Genomic DNA, 17,383 nt, shown 5'->3' with positions numbered 1-17,383 from the left:
TCTCATATCTATTTCACCATTAATGTGCATAATCTCTGAAGTACAGGGAAAGAGAGTATTCTCTTGGAGCTTTAAATGAAAATATGTTGATTTGGCATTTTAGCACTTTGACATTATAAGCTTAGGTTCTTTTTATTTCAATGACTTTGAATGCTCTTTATACTTATGGTTGATATTAGACATTTAACCATTGAGCATCTTCTTCCCATTTGATTTGAAGAATATGACCATTGAAACTAGCCATTCGAAGCTTTTAACAAAAAGTTTATTAGCAACTTCATCAACCTGTTGTGGCTTACTCCCTACTTAATCACTTGCTAAACATGTTGTTAGATGATCTCAGATTATTTCATAAGTAGCAAACATATTTAGATGGAGTAACAAAAGATTTAGACTTAATTTTGAATCCATTAGAAAATAGAGTATGAAGAAGTTATCTTTAACTCGAATACTTATGTAAGTAAGCATATGAGTTTAGAGAGATATCACCGGTTTCTCTTACTTTTACTCTATAACTGACTCAATTATGCCTTAACTTGATAACTTGTTTGAGTATAAAGTAGAACATAGAACTTCTAGTCTTAGACATTTGAACTCTGATGCAATTAGAATGAAGGTCAACTTTAAGTGATCGTAAATCATCCAATTCAACTCCAAATTTGGCAAATGACTTATCAACAGAAAGCTCTTCAAGTGTACTTTCAAACGGAGTAGGTCCACTCCAAAATTCATTGTAATTTCAAAGTTATCTTTATCATTGTGATTGAAGGTCAAGAACAAGGTGTGAAACCTTAGTATCATATTTTGAGCAGCATATCTCCTTTATATGAAACTTATTGGAGTTGATCTAGGTGTCCAAGAACCATATTCTGAGTCTACTTTCATATGAATTAAGTTTCACCTTGAACAAATTTGTAGTTTAGGAGTTTTAAGAAATACCGAACATGTACCAGAGCTAAATGAAGAAGAGAGCATAATATAGCATGTGATTTTAATAAACTATTGGAGAAACATGGAACTCAAAAATAAACTCGAGAAAACCATGTAAAAATCATCTCTGAAGATTATATTTAGGTTTTGATGAAGAGTGATTCAAGATGTGATGATATAACTTCCAATTGAGCTACTTTAACTTCCAATTGAGTCACTCCAACTTCGTGTTGAGTATAGTAACCTTCCATCTCAAATCTAAGAACTTGAATCTTGATATTTCCAGTCAATTTTGTAAGTTCTTCTTTCCATTGTCCATGCTTTTACTCAAAAGATTTGTCGAATTAGATATTACTCGATTACTTTATCAAGTAATGTTGCTCAGATGACTTGATTTTGACTTTTCTATTCTCGGCAAGCTTTACTCGAGGTGACACTCCTTAGTTAAGCTCTTTCATTTCTTCTTCTTCTTGATCATTCAACATGGCACAATTTAATATGATACCTTATTTCTTTACTTGACCAATCTACACGAGATATTCTCATTAAATATAGTAGTTAGTCAAAGCATAAGATAAACATTAGAAAGATGTTCTTGAGAACATAATAAGTTTAAAACAAAACAGCTATTACTCAAGTTCTTAATCGAGAAGAAGACAACTCATAAGGTTATCATGAAGTGAGATTATTGATAAGTTTCTTGAGAAACGAGAGAAAGAATCTTTCACTAAGTTAAGAACTGAGATTGCAAAATTGGAAGTCATATACAATAAATAGATTTCTCAATAAGTTTATCGAGAACCACTGATATGCTAAAAACATATTTTTTGAGAAGTTGATCAAAAATTAGAAAGAAAGTTCTAGACAGAAAGATCTAAGACTCGATTACTTTATAGAGAAATAAGTTTCTCGATAATGTTATCGAGAAATAAATTTCTCAATAATGCTTTTGAGAAATGTAAGCTTGAACGTTTTAGGTTGGTCCTGCAAACTCAAAAAGGTTCTAGAGAAGGAAAACTTGAGAATTAAAATCCTTTTCAAGTAAGAACTCAATAAAGAAATCATGAAAGCATGAGTTTGAAATCATTAACTAAAATTGTTGAGAAGTTTATCAATAAACCACTTTCTTGGCAAGGAACTCGACAAACCAAAACTCTTCAAAAACTACTTCAACAAAACTTGAAAACATATTTCAAGAAAAGTAATAAAGAACTCGTAAACCAAAAACATTTATCATCATTAAAACTAATCATATCTAATATCAAGGATAGATGAGAGGCTTACTTTTACAAACTATTCAATAAGTGAAGCAAATCTGTGACTCAGGACTTGGATGACTTGCTAATTAGTGAAGAGGATCAGAATTTAGTTTTTTACCGCAAAATCCTCATCGTAGAGGTTAATGTAGCTCTTGAGAAAATAGACACTAGTAAAGTCATTGAACTTTGGAAATGTGTAGGCGATGAGGGTGAATTGTGGCTAACCAAAATTTTTAATAAAATTTTATGCTCTAAGACTACGCCGGATGAATGGAGGTAAAGCATTTTGGTTCCCATTTACAATAATAAAGGAGATATTCAAAACCATATAAGCTATAGAGGGATAAAACTTATGAGCCATGTGATAACGTTGTGGGAAGAAGTGATTGAACATAGGTTGATGTTGGAAAATTCCATTTTTGAGAACCAATTGGGACTTATGTCAGGAGGTCCATAATAGGAATGATTTATTTACTAAAAAGGTTAATAGAAAGGTATATGAGTAAAGGAAAGGATTTATATATGGTTTTTATTGATTTGGAAAAAAAACTTATGATCATATGCTAGGAAAAGTACTTTAAAAAGCTTTGGAAAAAAAGGTGTGCGAGTTGTATATATCAAAGCCATACAAGATATGTATAAGGGGATAACTACTAATGTAAGAATGCATAGACGTGAAACAAAGGATTTTTCTAATAAGATTGGCCTACACTAGGGATCTTCGTTGAGCCCTTACTTGTTTAATATTATTTTAGACATTCTAACTAAGCTTATTCAAGAAGAAATCCCCAGATGCATTTTTTTTGCAGATGACATAGTTCTTATGGCTAAATCAAGAGAAGAGATTAACCCTAGATTAGAGTTATAGAGAAGTACCTTAGAATCAAAAGGTTTTCATTTGAGCATGTGCAAAATAGAATATATGCATTGCAAGTTTGGGAGAGACAAGTCAATGGTGATTTGTAGGTGAAGATGGGAGATCAAATCATTCCTCAAGTGCCAAACTTTAAATACTTAGGATTCATTATATATGAGGATGGTGAAATTGATGGAGATATTTCTTATAGAATACAAGCAGAGTGGTTAAAGTGGATGAATGCTACCAAAGTTATTTGTAATAAGAAGGTACCTAAGAAGTTTAAGAAAAAATTCTATCAAACTGTTATAAGACTAACTATGTTGTATAATAGTGAATGTTAGGCTCTAAAAGGAAAACAAGAGCTTAAAGTTTAGGTAGAGAAATAAGGATATTGAGATAAATGTGTGGTCATACAAGAAAAGATAAAATTCAAAATGAAAATATAAGAATAAGAGTAAGTATGGCACCTATCGAAGAGAAAATGGTTGAACATCGTTTGAGGTGGTTTAGCAAGTGCAGAGAAGGCTACTGGAGGCATTGATGAGAAAGGATAGATCAAAGAGTTTGAAGTCATATAAAAAGAGGTAGAGAAAGACCAATGAGAACGCTTATTAAGGTCATTGAATGAGACCTTCAGGTCAACCATATATCTAATGACTTGGTTGTTGATAGAGTACAATTACGTCATGTATCCACATAGCTGACTCCACCTAGTAGGATAAAGCTTGTTGCTGCTGCTGCTCACTAATTACCCTACATGTGACTTATATTTAGGAACAAATTTTCTCTACAAATGACTTATAAACAGAAATAGAATGGTATATAACAATGTTAATTTTCACTAGTAACTTTTAGAGAGTAAGAAAACGGCTAAGAGATTGATTGCTAGTTAAGGATGAATATTCTCTAAAATTATATAATATATTAAATGTGTAGGGATAATAGGTGTTTTAATTTTTGACAATGAACAATCATCATTATAAAGCTTATAATCAGCTTGTTTAGCATCAACCTCAACAATAGAACCAGAGAAAATGTATGTTGAAAATTCAATTCATGAAATCCATCCCTCTGTTAATAGAGCTAATAATATGAGATGAATTTGTAGGTCTAACCTGCCAACCCACCAAAAATTACAAAACCAACCCATAAGTAAATAAGCCTTTTTATCCTGCACTGCCAGGATCACAACCCGTCGCATGTTAGCCGGCCAACCCGTGGGTTAACCCACATTTTTAAAAAATTTTTAATTATTATATATTATATCCTCACTAAAAAATTAAAAAAAATACCTATATAATTATTTGGTGTTTTCAATCAAATATTTCAATAAAAAAATCTTATTATATTTTTTTGGATATTGTATAAGGAAAGAATATTTCAAAATAAAAAATTATTTAAAAATTAAATAATTGTTGATGGGTCTTGGAACACTCACTTCAAAAAGCTTTTTTAACCCAACCCATATGGGTTCAATTGTGGGATTGAACCGTATTAGCATCCCTATCTATTAAGAGTAATAGAGAAACTCTCATATGACATGGCCAAATTAATAATGCCATCAATTCATGGGATTATTCAAATCTAATTCTTTAATACTAATTAGATCCTGTTTAAATCCCAACCAAATGTAATGACTTTATTACATTTCACTATCTCTCCTCTTTCGGAATTTATCCTTCAACTACCTAGAAATAAAATCACTGATTTCAGGTCACTTGAAAGAAAAAAATTTTTTTGCCATGAAATTAAATGGCTGATTTCATTTCACTTGATGGGAAAGAGGGGGGAAGGCTTTACCATAAAATCGCTAAGTTCATTAAAAGTACTCTCTTAAACAAAACATCCAATTTGAATCCAAGAAAAACTATCTTGTTTAGTACTTGACAACTCTTAACTATAAAATAATTGGTAATATTTATTATATAGAATTATCAAAATTAACTAATTACATGTAGTTTGAAGAAATCAGAACTAAATCTCAGTTAATTACCAGACGTTTAATCTAGAGAGCATAAAGATTTGATTTGGACAACTAATTAAATACCAGAAAGCATGATAGAGAACGAAGAAGAGTAGAGAATCCAGATTACTTGGCTTTTCAATTATACAAGAGGAAATTTCAGGTGGACTGTTTCTGGGTAAGCTAGAAAAACTAAACCAATAAATAACAAACCAGAAGATGATACAAACAACAATATTAGGGTACATATTTTATATGAACTGACACAAACAAGCAAGCATTAGCTAAGAGACAATCCACTATAGTGTTGGCACTAGTATATTAACATTTAAGCAACTAAAAAACTGAAACGATTATAACTACGGGATGAAATTGTGCAGCTATTTGAATCTTCCATGCCCAGGCCTTGTGCTCCAAAGATAGATATTTATTCATCAATCTCTTTCTGAACGAACCCTGTCTATGGTTGGGTTTTAGTGTACCTTCATCTATGGATCGATTGGAGCAAGAGGGTCCCATGATATTAACATCTCTTTGCTCATCAATGGAAGTAACTGAAGCCACAGATGATTTGAGAAAAGGATCGGGAAGTTCCAGAAATGGGTTTACCTGGATTACGCCTTGTGTTAGGCCTGCAGTAAATTTCTCTTTGGTGGATGGACTTGGGAAATAAGTCCTGACAGATAGTGTTCTTTTGTTGTTTGGAAGAGAACAGAAATTTAAGTATCTTTGCCGTAATGGAATTGGGATGTTTTCCATGTTTTTCCTTGAACTGAAAGAATATAATGAAAAAGTATCTTCTTCATCTTCCAGCTTTGAGGCACCGGCTTCTCTATCTTTCTTTTTAGGCCACCGCAGAAAAAACTTTAGGCGCCTTGGAGTGAACTTAACAGAACCAGACTTGTCATACGGGGAGTTGGCTGACCCACTAGTGCTGAGTTCACCAGAATAGGAATTAGATTTTACACTTGCTTGATCATAGTTGATTTCTGATGATGCATTATCGACCCCGGTGTAGAGAAATATCTCTGCATCTGGGATTCTAAAAGAAGTCCCAGGACTCCTTCCAATGCTGTGGGATTTCAGATGGGAACGAAGTACATTTCTAGCCAAATAATCAGGATAACTAGATATTCCTCCAGCTGAAATCATTTGCTTGATCAAAATCTCAGAGGATGCTGATCGAGGTCTTCGTTTCAGAAGATCCAGGGGAGTCATGCCATCAGCATCACGAATGTTCAAATCAATGGACGGGACAGACATTAACATTTCCACTACATCACATTGGATGTTATCAATGACAGCTACATGAAGAGCTGTTCTTCCTTCATTGTTCCTGACATTGATGATGTCCTTTATGTTCACCATCTTCCCACTAACAACTTGCTTCATTAGCTCTGTGTGCTTGTCCAGTCTTTGGAAACCTGGACTTCTGAAACCAGCCACTGCCATGTGAAGAAAAGTGTCTCCATAGTGATTGGTTAACACTTCTGATTCGGGAGACGCAAGAATCAAGATCTCTACCACAGGCAAGTAACCCCTGTAAGAAGCCACGTGTAAGGCTGTGTTCCCTTGTACATCAGTTGAGGTGATAATCTCTGATGATTCTAGTAGATTTTTCACCACCTGCACCGCTAGAATGGTCAGAATAAGTGAAAGCTTTTTGTTGCATTCAGTGAATCTGCACAAATTTAACTTCTGTTGCATTCACTGTCCCAAAGTTATCAAATTTGAAGATGAGAAGCGATGCCCTTTCTTGTTTAGAATATCCAGCATCAACCCGGTTTGGAGTCTACTTAAATATAGGCCACTAGGAAATGCCAGTTAATAAAGCACCAGGACATGATGTGTAAGTAATTCACACAAATATGTTTGATATTAGCAGCGTGCTTAATATCTACCTCAAACTCATCTTAGAGCAATCTGATTTATTATGAACTATGAGGCTTAATAACACAGAGAACAAAAGTTCTGTAGCATCTAGATGAGATGAGTATCTTGTTCATGCTTTCCTTCTACTTCGGTAGAGTGGATTATTTTCTGATAACCATAATAAAGATTTATGAAGAAGCACTAAAAGCTTGTGGGATTAAAATAAAGCAAGTTATAAGCACTATAGGTTCAACTTTCAGGTACTCAGTCCACTTAAACAGAGTGTTTGAGACGCGTCATATGATTAAGTCAGGGGACAAGCTTCGCGTAAAAGGTCCATAGTCTCATTCTGTTTGCGTTTTACTCATCTCATTCTGCTTGGGAAGCTCTCATTGCCATAATTCTTGGGGTTAGCATGCTAAGTAGGTTTAAATTTATTAGCCCTTTAATTTTTGTCTGATCGTTCAATATATTCTCTCCTGATAATTAAAGTTGTTAGTCCTCAAAAGGCAAATGAGAAAAAATTATGTCAGGGTACATAAATTTCATCAAGTTTTCAAGGACTGCAAATTTCTTAAATCTACTGAGAAACCAAAAATTTTAAGATAGATCACTAATCATTCCAGTTTCACGCATCAGAATGAAATGAAAAGAACAAGTAGGACTCAACATATACTGCAACATAATACACAAAAAGTAAACTTCCTCACCTCAACTTGCCCTCTACCAGCTGCTGCGTGCAAAACTGTGGATCCTTGTGAATCTCTAAGAGCTAAAATGTCAGAGTCACTTCCAAGAAGCTGCTTCAATATCTCCCAATTCCCTCCTCTCGCTGCAGCATGAATGGCCCTATTCATCATGTCCCTCTTGAAAATCCTACCATTCTCATCCAAGTCTGCTTCAGTGACACTGCAATCTCTAGTAGAAAGTGCAGAGTCAAGAAGAATCTTGAAGACCTCACAGTTCTTGCTTCTAGCGGCAGCATACAGTATATCAGTGACTCCGTACTCTCCTTCTCCGAACACCAGAAATGGGTCTCTCCTTAACAATTCCTGAACAAAACCCACATCTCCGGCAGACGCAGCAGTGTAAAGCAACCACCCACCATAACCAGCACGAATAAGAGAGTTATGTCCCTTCCCCGTTTCGCATTCGCGAAGAAGATTCCTCGCAACGTGACACCGACATTTAGCGACATCTTCGAATTGAGATTCGTCGTCCCAAACGGTTTCGAGGCGGCGGATTCGACGAAGTGAGGTGAGCTTAATGAGCAAATTGGTGTCCAGGTGGAGAAGCTCCGCTACCAGATCGTAGAGACCGTTCGCCGCTGCCCAATCAATCGGCGACGCGTACCACCATTGATCTCCAGTGCTCTCCCAACGAAGCGGAAAATACCGGGGAGGCATTTTAGCTTCTTCTTCCCCAAAAAATGTTGCTAATGCACAACAAATTTGTATGAATGAAGAAACTGTGAGATTACTGTGTGAACAGCGAAATGCCAAGCTACGAAAGTTCACATAAAAAACAAGAAACAGCGAGAGGGAAAAAGCTCAAAGCTGCAAGAGGAAGAAGGTACGTGGTTTTCGCGGCAGAAGTTGGTGGGAAGACCCAAAATGCACCACCATGTGTGTGTTTCTCTCACAAGTTAACAAAAGCGAAAATGGGCAATTCAATGGCCGAGCAAAAAGTTAAGAAGAAAGCATAGAAAGATTGAGATTCTCTGGTCCGTGAGCACCCACCCACAGGATGATAAATTGATAATTATGATTTTTCCCAGACCCCACAAGCTAGATTTATTCAATTGCGGAAATTTTCATGGATTGTGTTTTTCTCTATAACACGCCATTACCAAAATGCCAACAAAAAAAAAAAACTAAAAGGAGAAATTGAAGGCACACTTTTTTTTTTTCTCGCGTACATTAACTCTCTGAAGAATGCTTCTGGTTCTAGATCGCTTTAATAACTTGCATGGCTTGGGCTGCAAAGCTCATGTGGAACATGAAAATCTGCGTTCACCGTTATGAATTACGAGGATAACTATTGCTGGGCAGCCCTTGTAGCCTATAGATAGGCCTATGATTTGAGAAAGATATAAGGAACATGAAGAAAAGGTACTTTACTTTTTCAATAAATAGTGGGGTCATGTGTTTTACATTAAAAAAGGAAAATGTAATAACAGAAAATGATCAAATTGAGTGAAAATTTTCAATTTCTTTCAAATATAATTAAAAGTCCGGACCTCATTAGCAGAAAAAAATAATTAATTTCAATTAAATTCAATAATGCTCGAATGTTACTTAAAAATATTAAATTTGATATATTTATTCAAAAATAAATTAAATTATTTATTATTTGAAATATAAGAAAATACTTATCCTTATATTCCTTATATCAAATTCTCTAATTATACGTTGTCATCTATTCTTTTGGTTTTTTGGCGTGTGAGGTTTATATTTTAATGATAATATTTTAAGAATCACACACATTGTAACGTGTGATTGAAAAATTTGACAAAATAGATTTAAATAAGGGAAAATGACAATAAAATACAACTTGAATTTCAAAAAGACAAATAAGGCACCTGAATAAGCAAAATGACAAATAGGGCACTGGGTACCAATCTGGAATTCATATTTTCGGCCAAAAGACCAAAATACCCTGATGAAATGCGGGAAGACAGACGCTGAAAGTGAGAGAAAGGAGAGAGGAAGACCGACACAGTGAGAGAAAGGAGAGAGGAGGACCGACGCTGATGAAATGCGGGAAGAAGGAAAGAAGAATGTTGGAAATGCTATTATCTTACTCCTTCGCATCACCATTCTGTAGAGATTGTTGATTTTGGTTGTGGGAAAGAGGATTTGTAGTGAGAGAGGGAGTGAACCGAAGCGGAAATCAGAAAACAATGGCAAGCAATTACGTAACATAACTGTTGTCATATGCTTGCTGGTTTTTGGTAAATCCCACTACGTGAATGGTAAATTTCACTATAGATGTAGTTAATTATGAAAGTTAATAGTTCAATGTTTATTGTGACGTACTTCAAATGCACGTTCACTGAATGATTTATTTATGCTTATAAGTTGCCTTTCCGGTGAAAACAGGTTTACAAAACCCATTGAAGAAGTAGTCACTTTCACTATAAAAGTTGTAAATCCCAGTATATGTTTTGTAAAATTCAACGTGAAATTTTATTGGTTTTTACAAACAAGTTGCCTATCCCTTGAAAACTGGTTGCAAAAGCCATTTAAGAAGTGGTCATTTTCACTATAAAAGTTGTAAATATCACTGTGTGTTTTGTAAAATTCAGTGTGAAATTTTATTGATTTTTAGAAACAAGTTGCTCATCCCCTGAAAAGAGGTTGCAAAACTCATTTAAGAAGTGGTAATTTTCACTACAAAAGTTGTAAATATCATTTTATGTTTTGTAAAATTCAGTATGGAATTTTATTGGTTTTTAGAAACAAGTTACCCATCCCCTGAAAACTGGTTGCAAAAGCCATTTAAGAAGTGGTCATTTTCACTATAAAAGTTGTAAATATCATTTTGTGTTTTGTAAAATTCAGTCTGGAATTTTATTGGTTTTTAGAAACAAGTTGCCCATCCCCTGAAAACTGGTTGCAAAAGCCATTTAAGAAGTGGTCATTTTCACTATAGTGGTTGTAAATTTCACTATACATGTAGTTAATTATGAATTTTACAAAATACATATTGTGATTTACAACTTTTGTAGTGAAAGTGACTACTTTGTTAATGGGTTTTGCAACATGTTTTCAGGAGATAAACAACTTGTTTGTAAAAACCAATAAAATTTCACGTTGAATTTTACAAAACATATACTGGGATTTACAACTTTTATAGTGAAAGTGACTACTTCTTCAATGGGTTTTGTAAACCTGTTTTCACCGGAAAGGCAACTTATAAGCATAAATAAATCATTCAGTGAACGTGCATTTGAAGTACGTCACAATAAACATTGAACTATTAACTTTCATAATTAACTACATGTATAGTGAAATTTACCATTCACGTAGTGGGATTTACCAAAAACCAGCAGGCATATGACAGTAGTTACGTTACGTAATTGCTTGCCATTGTTTTCTGATTTTCGCTTCATCTTTCCCACAGGTTCATCTTTCCCACAGCTTCACATTCTCTGAAAATGGTTTTATGCGAAGAACAGAGACAGAACCAAAATTTTTTAGAGAAATGCTAGGCAATAACATTTTAAGCTGTGGGAACCCATCGAAAATCAGCGTCTTCCTCTCTCCTTCCTCTCTTCTTCCCAATTTCATCAGCGTCTTCCTCCTCTCTCCTTCTCGTATTTCATCAGTGTCTTCCTCTCTCCTTCCTCTCACTTTCAGACAGGGCATTTGGTCTTTTGGCCAAAAATCTGAATTCCAGATTGGTACCCAGTTCCCTATATGTCATTTTGCTTATTCAGGTGCCTTATTTGTCTTTTTGAAATTCAGGTGGTATTTTATTGTCATTTTCCCTTTAAATAACTTGTTGTAAGTATTGTCCTAAAAAATAATAACATTTTTTAGAATTAATATATTATACTGTATCAAAAAATTTAATATATTATATACAAATATATAGATAGACGATAAGATGATTATATTGTCGAGTTTTAGAATAATTTTTCTTAATATAGTTTTCATGAGAAGATCAGGTCATTTCCTTTAGGCATAAAAAATCAGGTCATTTTCCAACAGTATAAGAAAAGTAACTTTAACCATCTTGGTTGGCCCCAACAAAAGAGCAAAAGGCATTATATGTAAATTACTGCAATTGATGCCATGTATGCATAACCAACCTTTGTTCCCCCCCCCCCCCCAAATTACGCCACCTTTTTGTGTCCGCTAAGGGTCATATGAAGTCATCTATTTTTCATATGTAATTATTAAAATAGTGAATTTCTCTTACTCTTTTTTTTAATAAAAAAATTTATTAAAAACTAAATAAAATGATCTACAGTTATTTGGACCCCATTAAGAAAACAGGGAAAACAATAAGAATAACATGCACACTAAAATGAAAGAGACGAGCTCGAAACAAAAGCGCTAGTCTAATTGGAAACATTAAACTACAAGGTAGAAGACGAACATTAAGAGGATAAGACGACTAATAATTACTATTTTCGATTTTTAATATAAGACCTCATTTGATTTTTATTTTAGTCCTAAATATAAGATTCTAATTCATTTTGTCTCTCACATTTACTCAATTTTTTCCAAGATAATCTTTCTAATAATTTTAATTTTAGCTAACACACTTGATTAGTAAGGATATTTTAGGAAAGAAAATACCTATTTATTACAAATAACTAACTTAACTTTTTTCTTAATCTCCTCAAATTAGTCAACAAACTTTTATAATTAGAACTAGATGTAGTATATTAATTAAAAAGGATTAAATTGTATTCAGCACTCTGAAATATTTTATCAAATACATCTAGTATCTTGAATTTTTTTTTTTTGCTTTAGTACTGGATGAACTAAAAATATTTCTGGATGCTAGATGCACTTAAAAAACCTTAGAGTGCTGGATGCATTACAAATTAAACGAAAAAATATTTCAGGGTGTTGGATGCAGCTTAATCTTATTAAAAATTACCAATAATTATTATACAACCTACACCATTAGAAGGTTCATTACAATTATAACTTCTCACTTGATTTTGACCTCAGAGAAAATCACTTCATTTGCGTTTTGGCTTTTGGTTTCAGCAAAAATAAAAAGACACTGGCCTTAAATGTGAACAAAGAACAAACGATTAATTAAGGGCCGGATCTTAATATTACAATCCTGTCCCCTTTTATGAGCAGCACGGGGCCGTTGTTATTTTATTTAATTTCCGCAACGCGCTAGATTTGTGGTGGGAAATAACCAAATCTCTGGGCTAGAGAGGATTATAAAAAATAGCATTCTCATTTGTTAATTTCCCTTGTGGTGCGTGCCGGTGCATGCAGAAATATATACTCTTCTAATCCTATTTATAAAATACTTTTAATATATTTCACATAAATCAAGAAATATCTTAAAATACATTAACTCTCTATTAAGATATAACAATTTTTCAACTCTACCCATATTTAATATATATATTTTTCAAAAGAGATAACTATCTACACTATAATAAGTAAAGGACAAAATAATACATTCATGCTAAAAATTTAAAGAACTGACATAGGATAAAAAAAATTCTCTTTCCGCCTTATAAATAGGACCAGAGGAGTATATATGAAAGGAAAACATTTACTCCTATGATCTTGTTTATAAGGCAGAGAAAGAAGATATTTTTTAGTCTTATTTATAAGACACTGAGAGAAATTTTTTGCATGGATGTACAATGTTACCCTTCATTTATTATTATGCTGAGTTTGTTTATATAAAATATAATGTATATTAAATAGGGATAAAGTTGAAAAGTTTTTGAATTTTAAATGAGAGTTGATGAAATTTAAGGTTTTTTTTTGTCTATAAAAAACATTTGAAAACGACTTATAAATAGGACCAGATGAGTAAGTTACTTATATCTGTTATGTTAAGTTTTTTAATTACACATAAATATGTGTTCTATTTATTTTTTCAAATGAGTTTATAATTAAATATTAATATTTTAAAAATAATACACACATTGTCATGTGTAATTTAAGAACTTAACAAATATGAGAATTGTTGTCCAGGCAGAATGAAGAAGTCCAAGTGATTCCACGTTGTAAAATTCCATTGGCAGATCTGGTATGCGAATCCAGGCAGCAATTCTTCGTTGGTTGTCCGCTTTCCATGGATTGAAATTCGGTCGCCATCTTTGAACCAGTAGGTAATGATCATCAATCATCCAGGGCCCTTCCTGAAAAGCATAGTCACGGTCTTCCCTACTTGAGAACGAGATAATGTAGTAGTCATTACTAAGAGGGGTCACTTTCATCAGGTCTTTTGGTTTCCACATCCTCCTAACTCTGTCAATGAGTACATGCCTTGGAATTTGCGTCCCCATTAGTTTAATAATCAAGGAGTTCATCCATGGCTGGCGCCATGCTGTGTATTGCTCAGCCGTCACTTTTAGGACTGGATACTTCGGTTTTATGGTAGTCCCCTCCGTCTCCTCTCCATCCGACATCTCCTTCTCTAGGTTTGGACCCTCCTCCTTATTCTTCTTGGCAAAAAAGGACTTCCACCCATTGACAATATCCTCAGTTTCATCATGTCTCACCAAAAAGCCCCCACACCCTAAAGACAAAAGCTTTTCCTTATAGGACAAAGGAAGAGATCTCCGGTTCGGTACCTGTGGGTTTTTCTCATGCAGCCCTTCTGTCGTCTTATCTCCACCCCCATGCCAAATACGAAGTCCAATGGCGTGTTATCTAGTAGTTTATCTCGTTCGCGTCCCCCACCGAGATCGCCACTATCGTTACTTCCTTCTCCATTGCCGTCACTCAACCCACGTTCACCATCGCTCGACCCGTTCGCTCTCATCGCTCCAAACTCACGCTTCACACTTGGTGTGCTTTCATTGTGGAAGATATGGTCATGAGAAACATGCATGTCCTCTCACGGACTCGAACCCCGCACAGGATAAATCAACCAATACCCAGACGATGAACTCTGTCGACATGAACGACGCCGGAAACTCCCAGAATCCGGTGAATGGAACGAAGGCTACGGTGGTTGATGTTCACTTGGGTCCACAGATGTTGGTAAGCCGTAATTTTCGCAGAATCACTATTGGAACAGATAAGAGGGGATCGAATACAGCTAATGTTGCGGATAAAAAGGGATCTAATAATGGAAATATAAGAGAGGAAAAAAAGGAAATGGGGAATATGATTAATGGCAGGAATCAAAACCGGATCAAGAATAAGGAGGTCCTTAAAGGAGTATATAGACCAGTAGGAGTACTGAAGGATCATGGAGCAAAGATCACGGACCCCATAATTAAAGAGCGAGCTTTTGGGAACGAGATTTCAACTGATAGCAACACGTGGATGACCATAGGCTCAAAAAGGAAAATAGTGGATAAGAACAGGCTGCGTGGGAAGGAAAATAACTCAGACAAATCAAAAGCAAAAGTCCAAGGCATAAAGGACACCAACTATGGGCCCATTGTTGATTTTAACCCATTCTCATCACTCCAAGATGGACCACATACACAAGACGCTAACAAGCAACAAATTTTGGGCTCAAGTTTGAATGGACGCGATCTGGCAGAAATGGATACTTCTCAGCCTCCTAACGGTGTTTCTTCGTCTTTAGCCATGGTGAATGAAGACACCACAGCTCAAAATAGTGTATCATCAGATTTTCATCTTGGTATGTCAACTTCAGGCGAAAAACTTTTATCAAATATGGATATTGCTCAGGTGGGGGGCCTTGAAGCATCACCAAACCATACAATTGTTTCCCCATGAACTACATGATCTGGAATTCAAGAGGTACAGGCTCGAAGACATTTCCCAGCCTGATTCAAGAAATTAAAAAATTTTATCATCTGGACTTCCTTGCTCTGGTAGAGACCCGGTCAGATAAGCAAAAGACTGAACAAAGGATTGGTAGACTTGGATTTCAAGACTACACCTACATCAACACTGAAGGCTACAGTGGAGGAATTTGGTGCCTTTGGAATGCTGGCATACGGGAGGTAGTTGTTGTAGAGCGTCATCGACAATATATTCACTTAAAAATTAAGAATAGCAGACTTGATGAATGGTATATGACGGTTGTATATGCGAGCCCCCACGTGGTGACAAGACGTGCGCTTTGGAATGAACTTCGGCGCCTTGATAATACTATGCAAGCACCTTGGGTGCTTGGTGGGGACTTCAACGCAACACTATTTGAGATGGAAAGGTGCTCTAATGCAATTCATAGTATATCGGTTGACCGTGACTTCTACAGGTGGTTTGAAGAAGTGAATGTGCAAGACTTGGGTTATGTGGGTCCTAAATTCACGTGGAAGACATCCCACTCTGAGGCGCTATTGGATCGTTTCTTTGCTAATGAGACATGGTGCCAGAAATTTCCTCATGCACAGGTGTCACATCTCCCTTTTACAAATCAGACCACCGACCCATCCTTCTACAACTTGAGCATCATTTTGAAAAACCTCAGCGGCCTTTTCGCTTTATAGCTTCTTGGGTCCTTCATGAGAACTTTGATGAATTCATACGAGATAAGTGGAGGGAGAGCCTGAATTGGAACCATAATATGGACCAGTTTACAGATGCGTGTCGCCTATGGAACAAACAGGTCTTCGGTCATATTGAAGCAAGAAAGCAAAAGCTCTTGAGACGTCTAGATGGTGTCAATAGAGCTATACACCGGGGCTGGAATGTTCAGTATTATGAAGAAATTCAAAATGATCTGTGGAAAGAACTTGAAAGTGTCATGGCACAAGATGCTTTATTATGGGCTCAAAAAGCTCGTCTAAACTGGAGTGTTTACGGTGACAGGAATACAAAACTGTTCCATTCACATGCCAACGGACGAAGGAAAACTAATAGAGTCGATGCAATCCGTATTGATGAAGAGAACTGGTGCTACGATGCGAGCATCATTAAACAAGAGGCTACAACTTTCTTCTCAAACCTCTTCACAGATGATGCACCTCTACGTGATGAGTTGGTATGTGATATTACCTATCCCCTTATTGATGATATTTATTTACGTTGTTGTAGTCGTATTGTTGATGAACAGGAAATTAAAGATGCTGTGTTTAGCATGGGTCCCTTAAAGTCCCCAGGCCCAGATGGCTTCAATGCTTTGTTTTATCAAAATCAATGGCATACAGTTGGAAGGTCGCTTGTGAATTACATTAAACATCTCTTTGACAATCCTCATGAGATACGGAAGATCAATGATACCTTGCTTGTTCTAATTCCTAAGAAGGACTCCCCAGAGACCTTTAAAGATCTAAGGCCCATCAGTCTATGCAATGTGGTGTACAAAGTGGTTACTAAAATTGTGGCAAGCAGGATGAAAAACTTCATGCCGCAAATCATATCTCCGAACCAGTGCGGTTTTGTACCTGGCCGACACAGCTCTGATAATATCATTATTGCCCAAGAAGTTATTCATTCTATGCGCAACATGAAAAGGAAGAAAGGCTTTATGGCTATCAAAATAGATCTTGAAAAGGCTTATGATAGAGTCAATTGGCAATTCTTGATCCGGTGCTTGAAAGAGTTAGCTCTGCCTACTCATTTTATTGACATTATTTCCTGCTGTATTAGCACCGCCAGTTTGCAACTTCTCTGGAACGGTAACAAAGCTGATTCTTTTAATTCTTCTAGGGGAGTGAGGCAAGGGGACCCGATCTCTCCTTATCTGTTTGTGATTTGCATGGAAAAACTGGCTCATCTTATCCAAGAAAAAATGGCAGCGGCAGAATGGAAACCAATACGACTAACAAAGAATGGCCCTCCTATCTCTCACCTCTTCTTTGCGGATGACATTATCTTGTTTGCAGAAGCCTCAATACAACAAGCGGAGTTAATC

General features: G+C 35.5%; 1 protein-coding gene and 1 pseudogene across 1 annotated transcript; one reads left to right on the top strand and one right to left on the bottom strand.

Annotated features, from left to right (window-relative positions):
• Positions 1–5,107: 5,107 nt before the first annotated feature.
• LOC114749053 (uncharacterized) lies at positions 5,108–8,584 on the bottom strand (annotated as a pseudogene).
• Positions 8,585–15,302: 6,718 nt separating this feature from the next.
• On the top strand, positions 15,303–16,016 carry LOC114749054 (uncharacterized). The gene has a single exon (XM_028937520.1). The coding sequence runs from the start codon at positions 15,303–15,305 to the stop codon at positions 16,014–16,016; it is 714 nt and encodes a 237-aa protein (XP_028793353.1).
• The last annotated feature ends 1,367 nt before the right edge of the window (positions 16,017–17,383 follow it).

Source organism: Neltuma alba, unplaced genomic scaffold (genome assembly GCF_004799145.2).
Source record: "Neltuma alba isolate B1F8T4 unplaced genomic scaffold, ASM479914v2 tig00005931_pilon, whole genome shotgun sequence".
Taxonomy (NCBI): domain Eukaryota; kingdom Viridiplantae; phylum Streptophyta; class Magnoliopsida; order Fabales; family Fabaceae; genus Neltuma; species Neltuma alba.
The sequence above is the reverse complement of the archived record's forward strand: the minus strand, read 5'-3'. Positions and strand labels throughout refer to the sequence as shown.

Excerpts from the sequence above, each read along its gene's own strand:
- LOC114749054 (XM_028937520.1), top strand. The coding sequence starts at position 15,303 with ATGATCTGGAATTCAAGAGGTACAGGCTCGAAGACATTTCCCAGCCTG.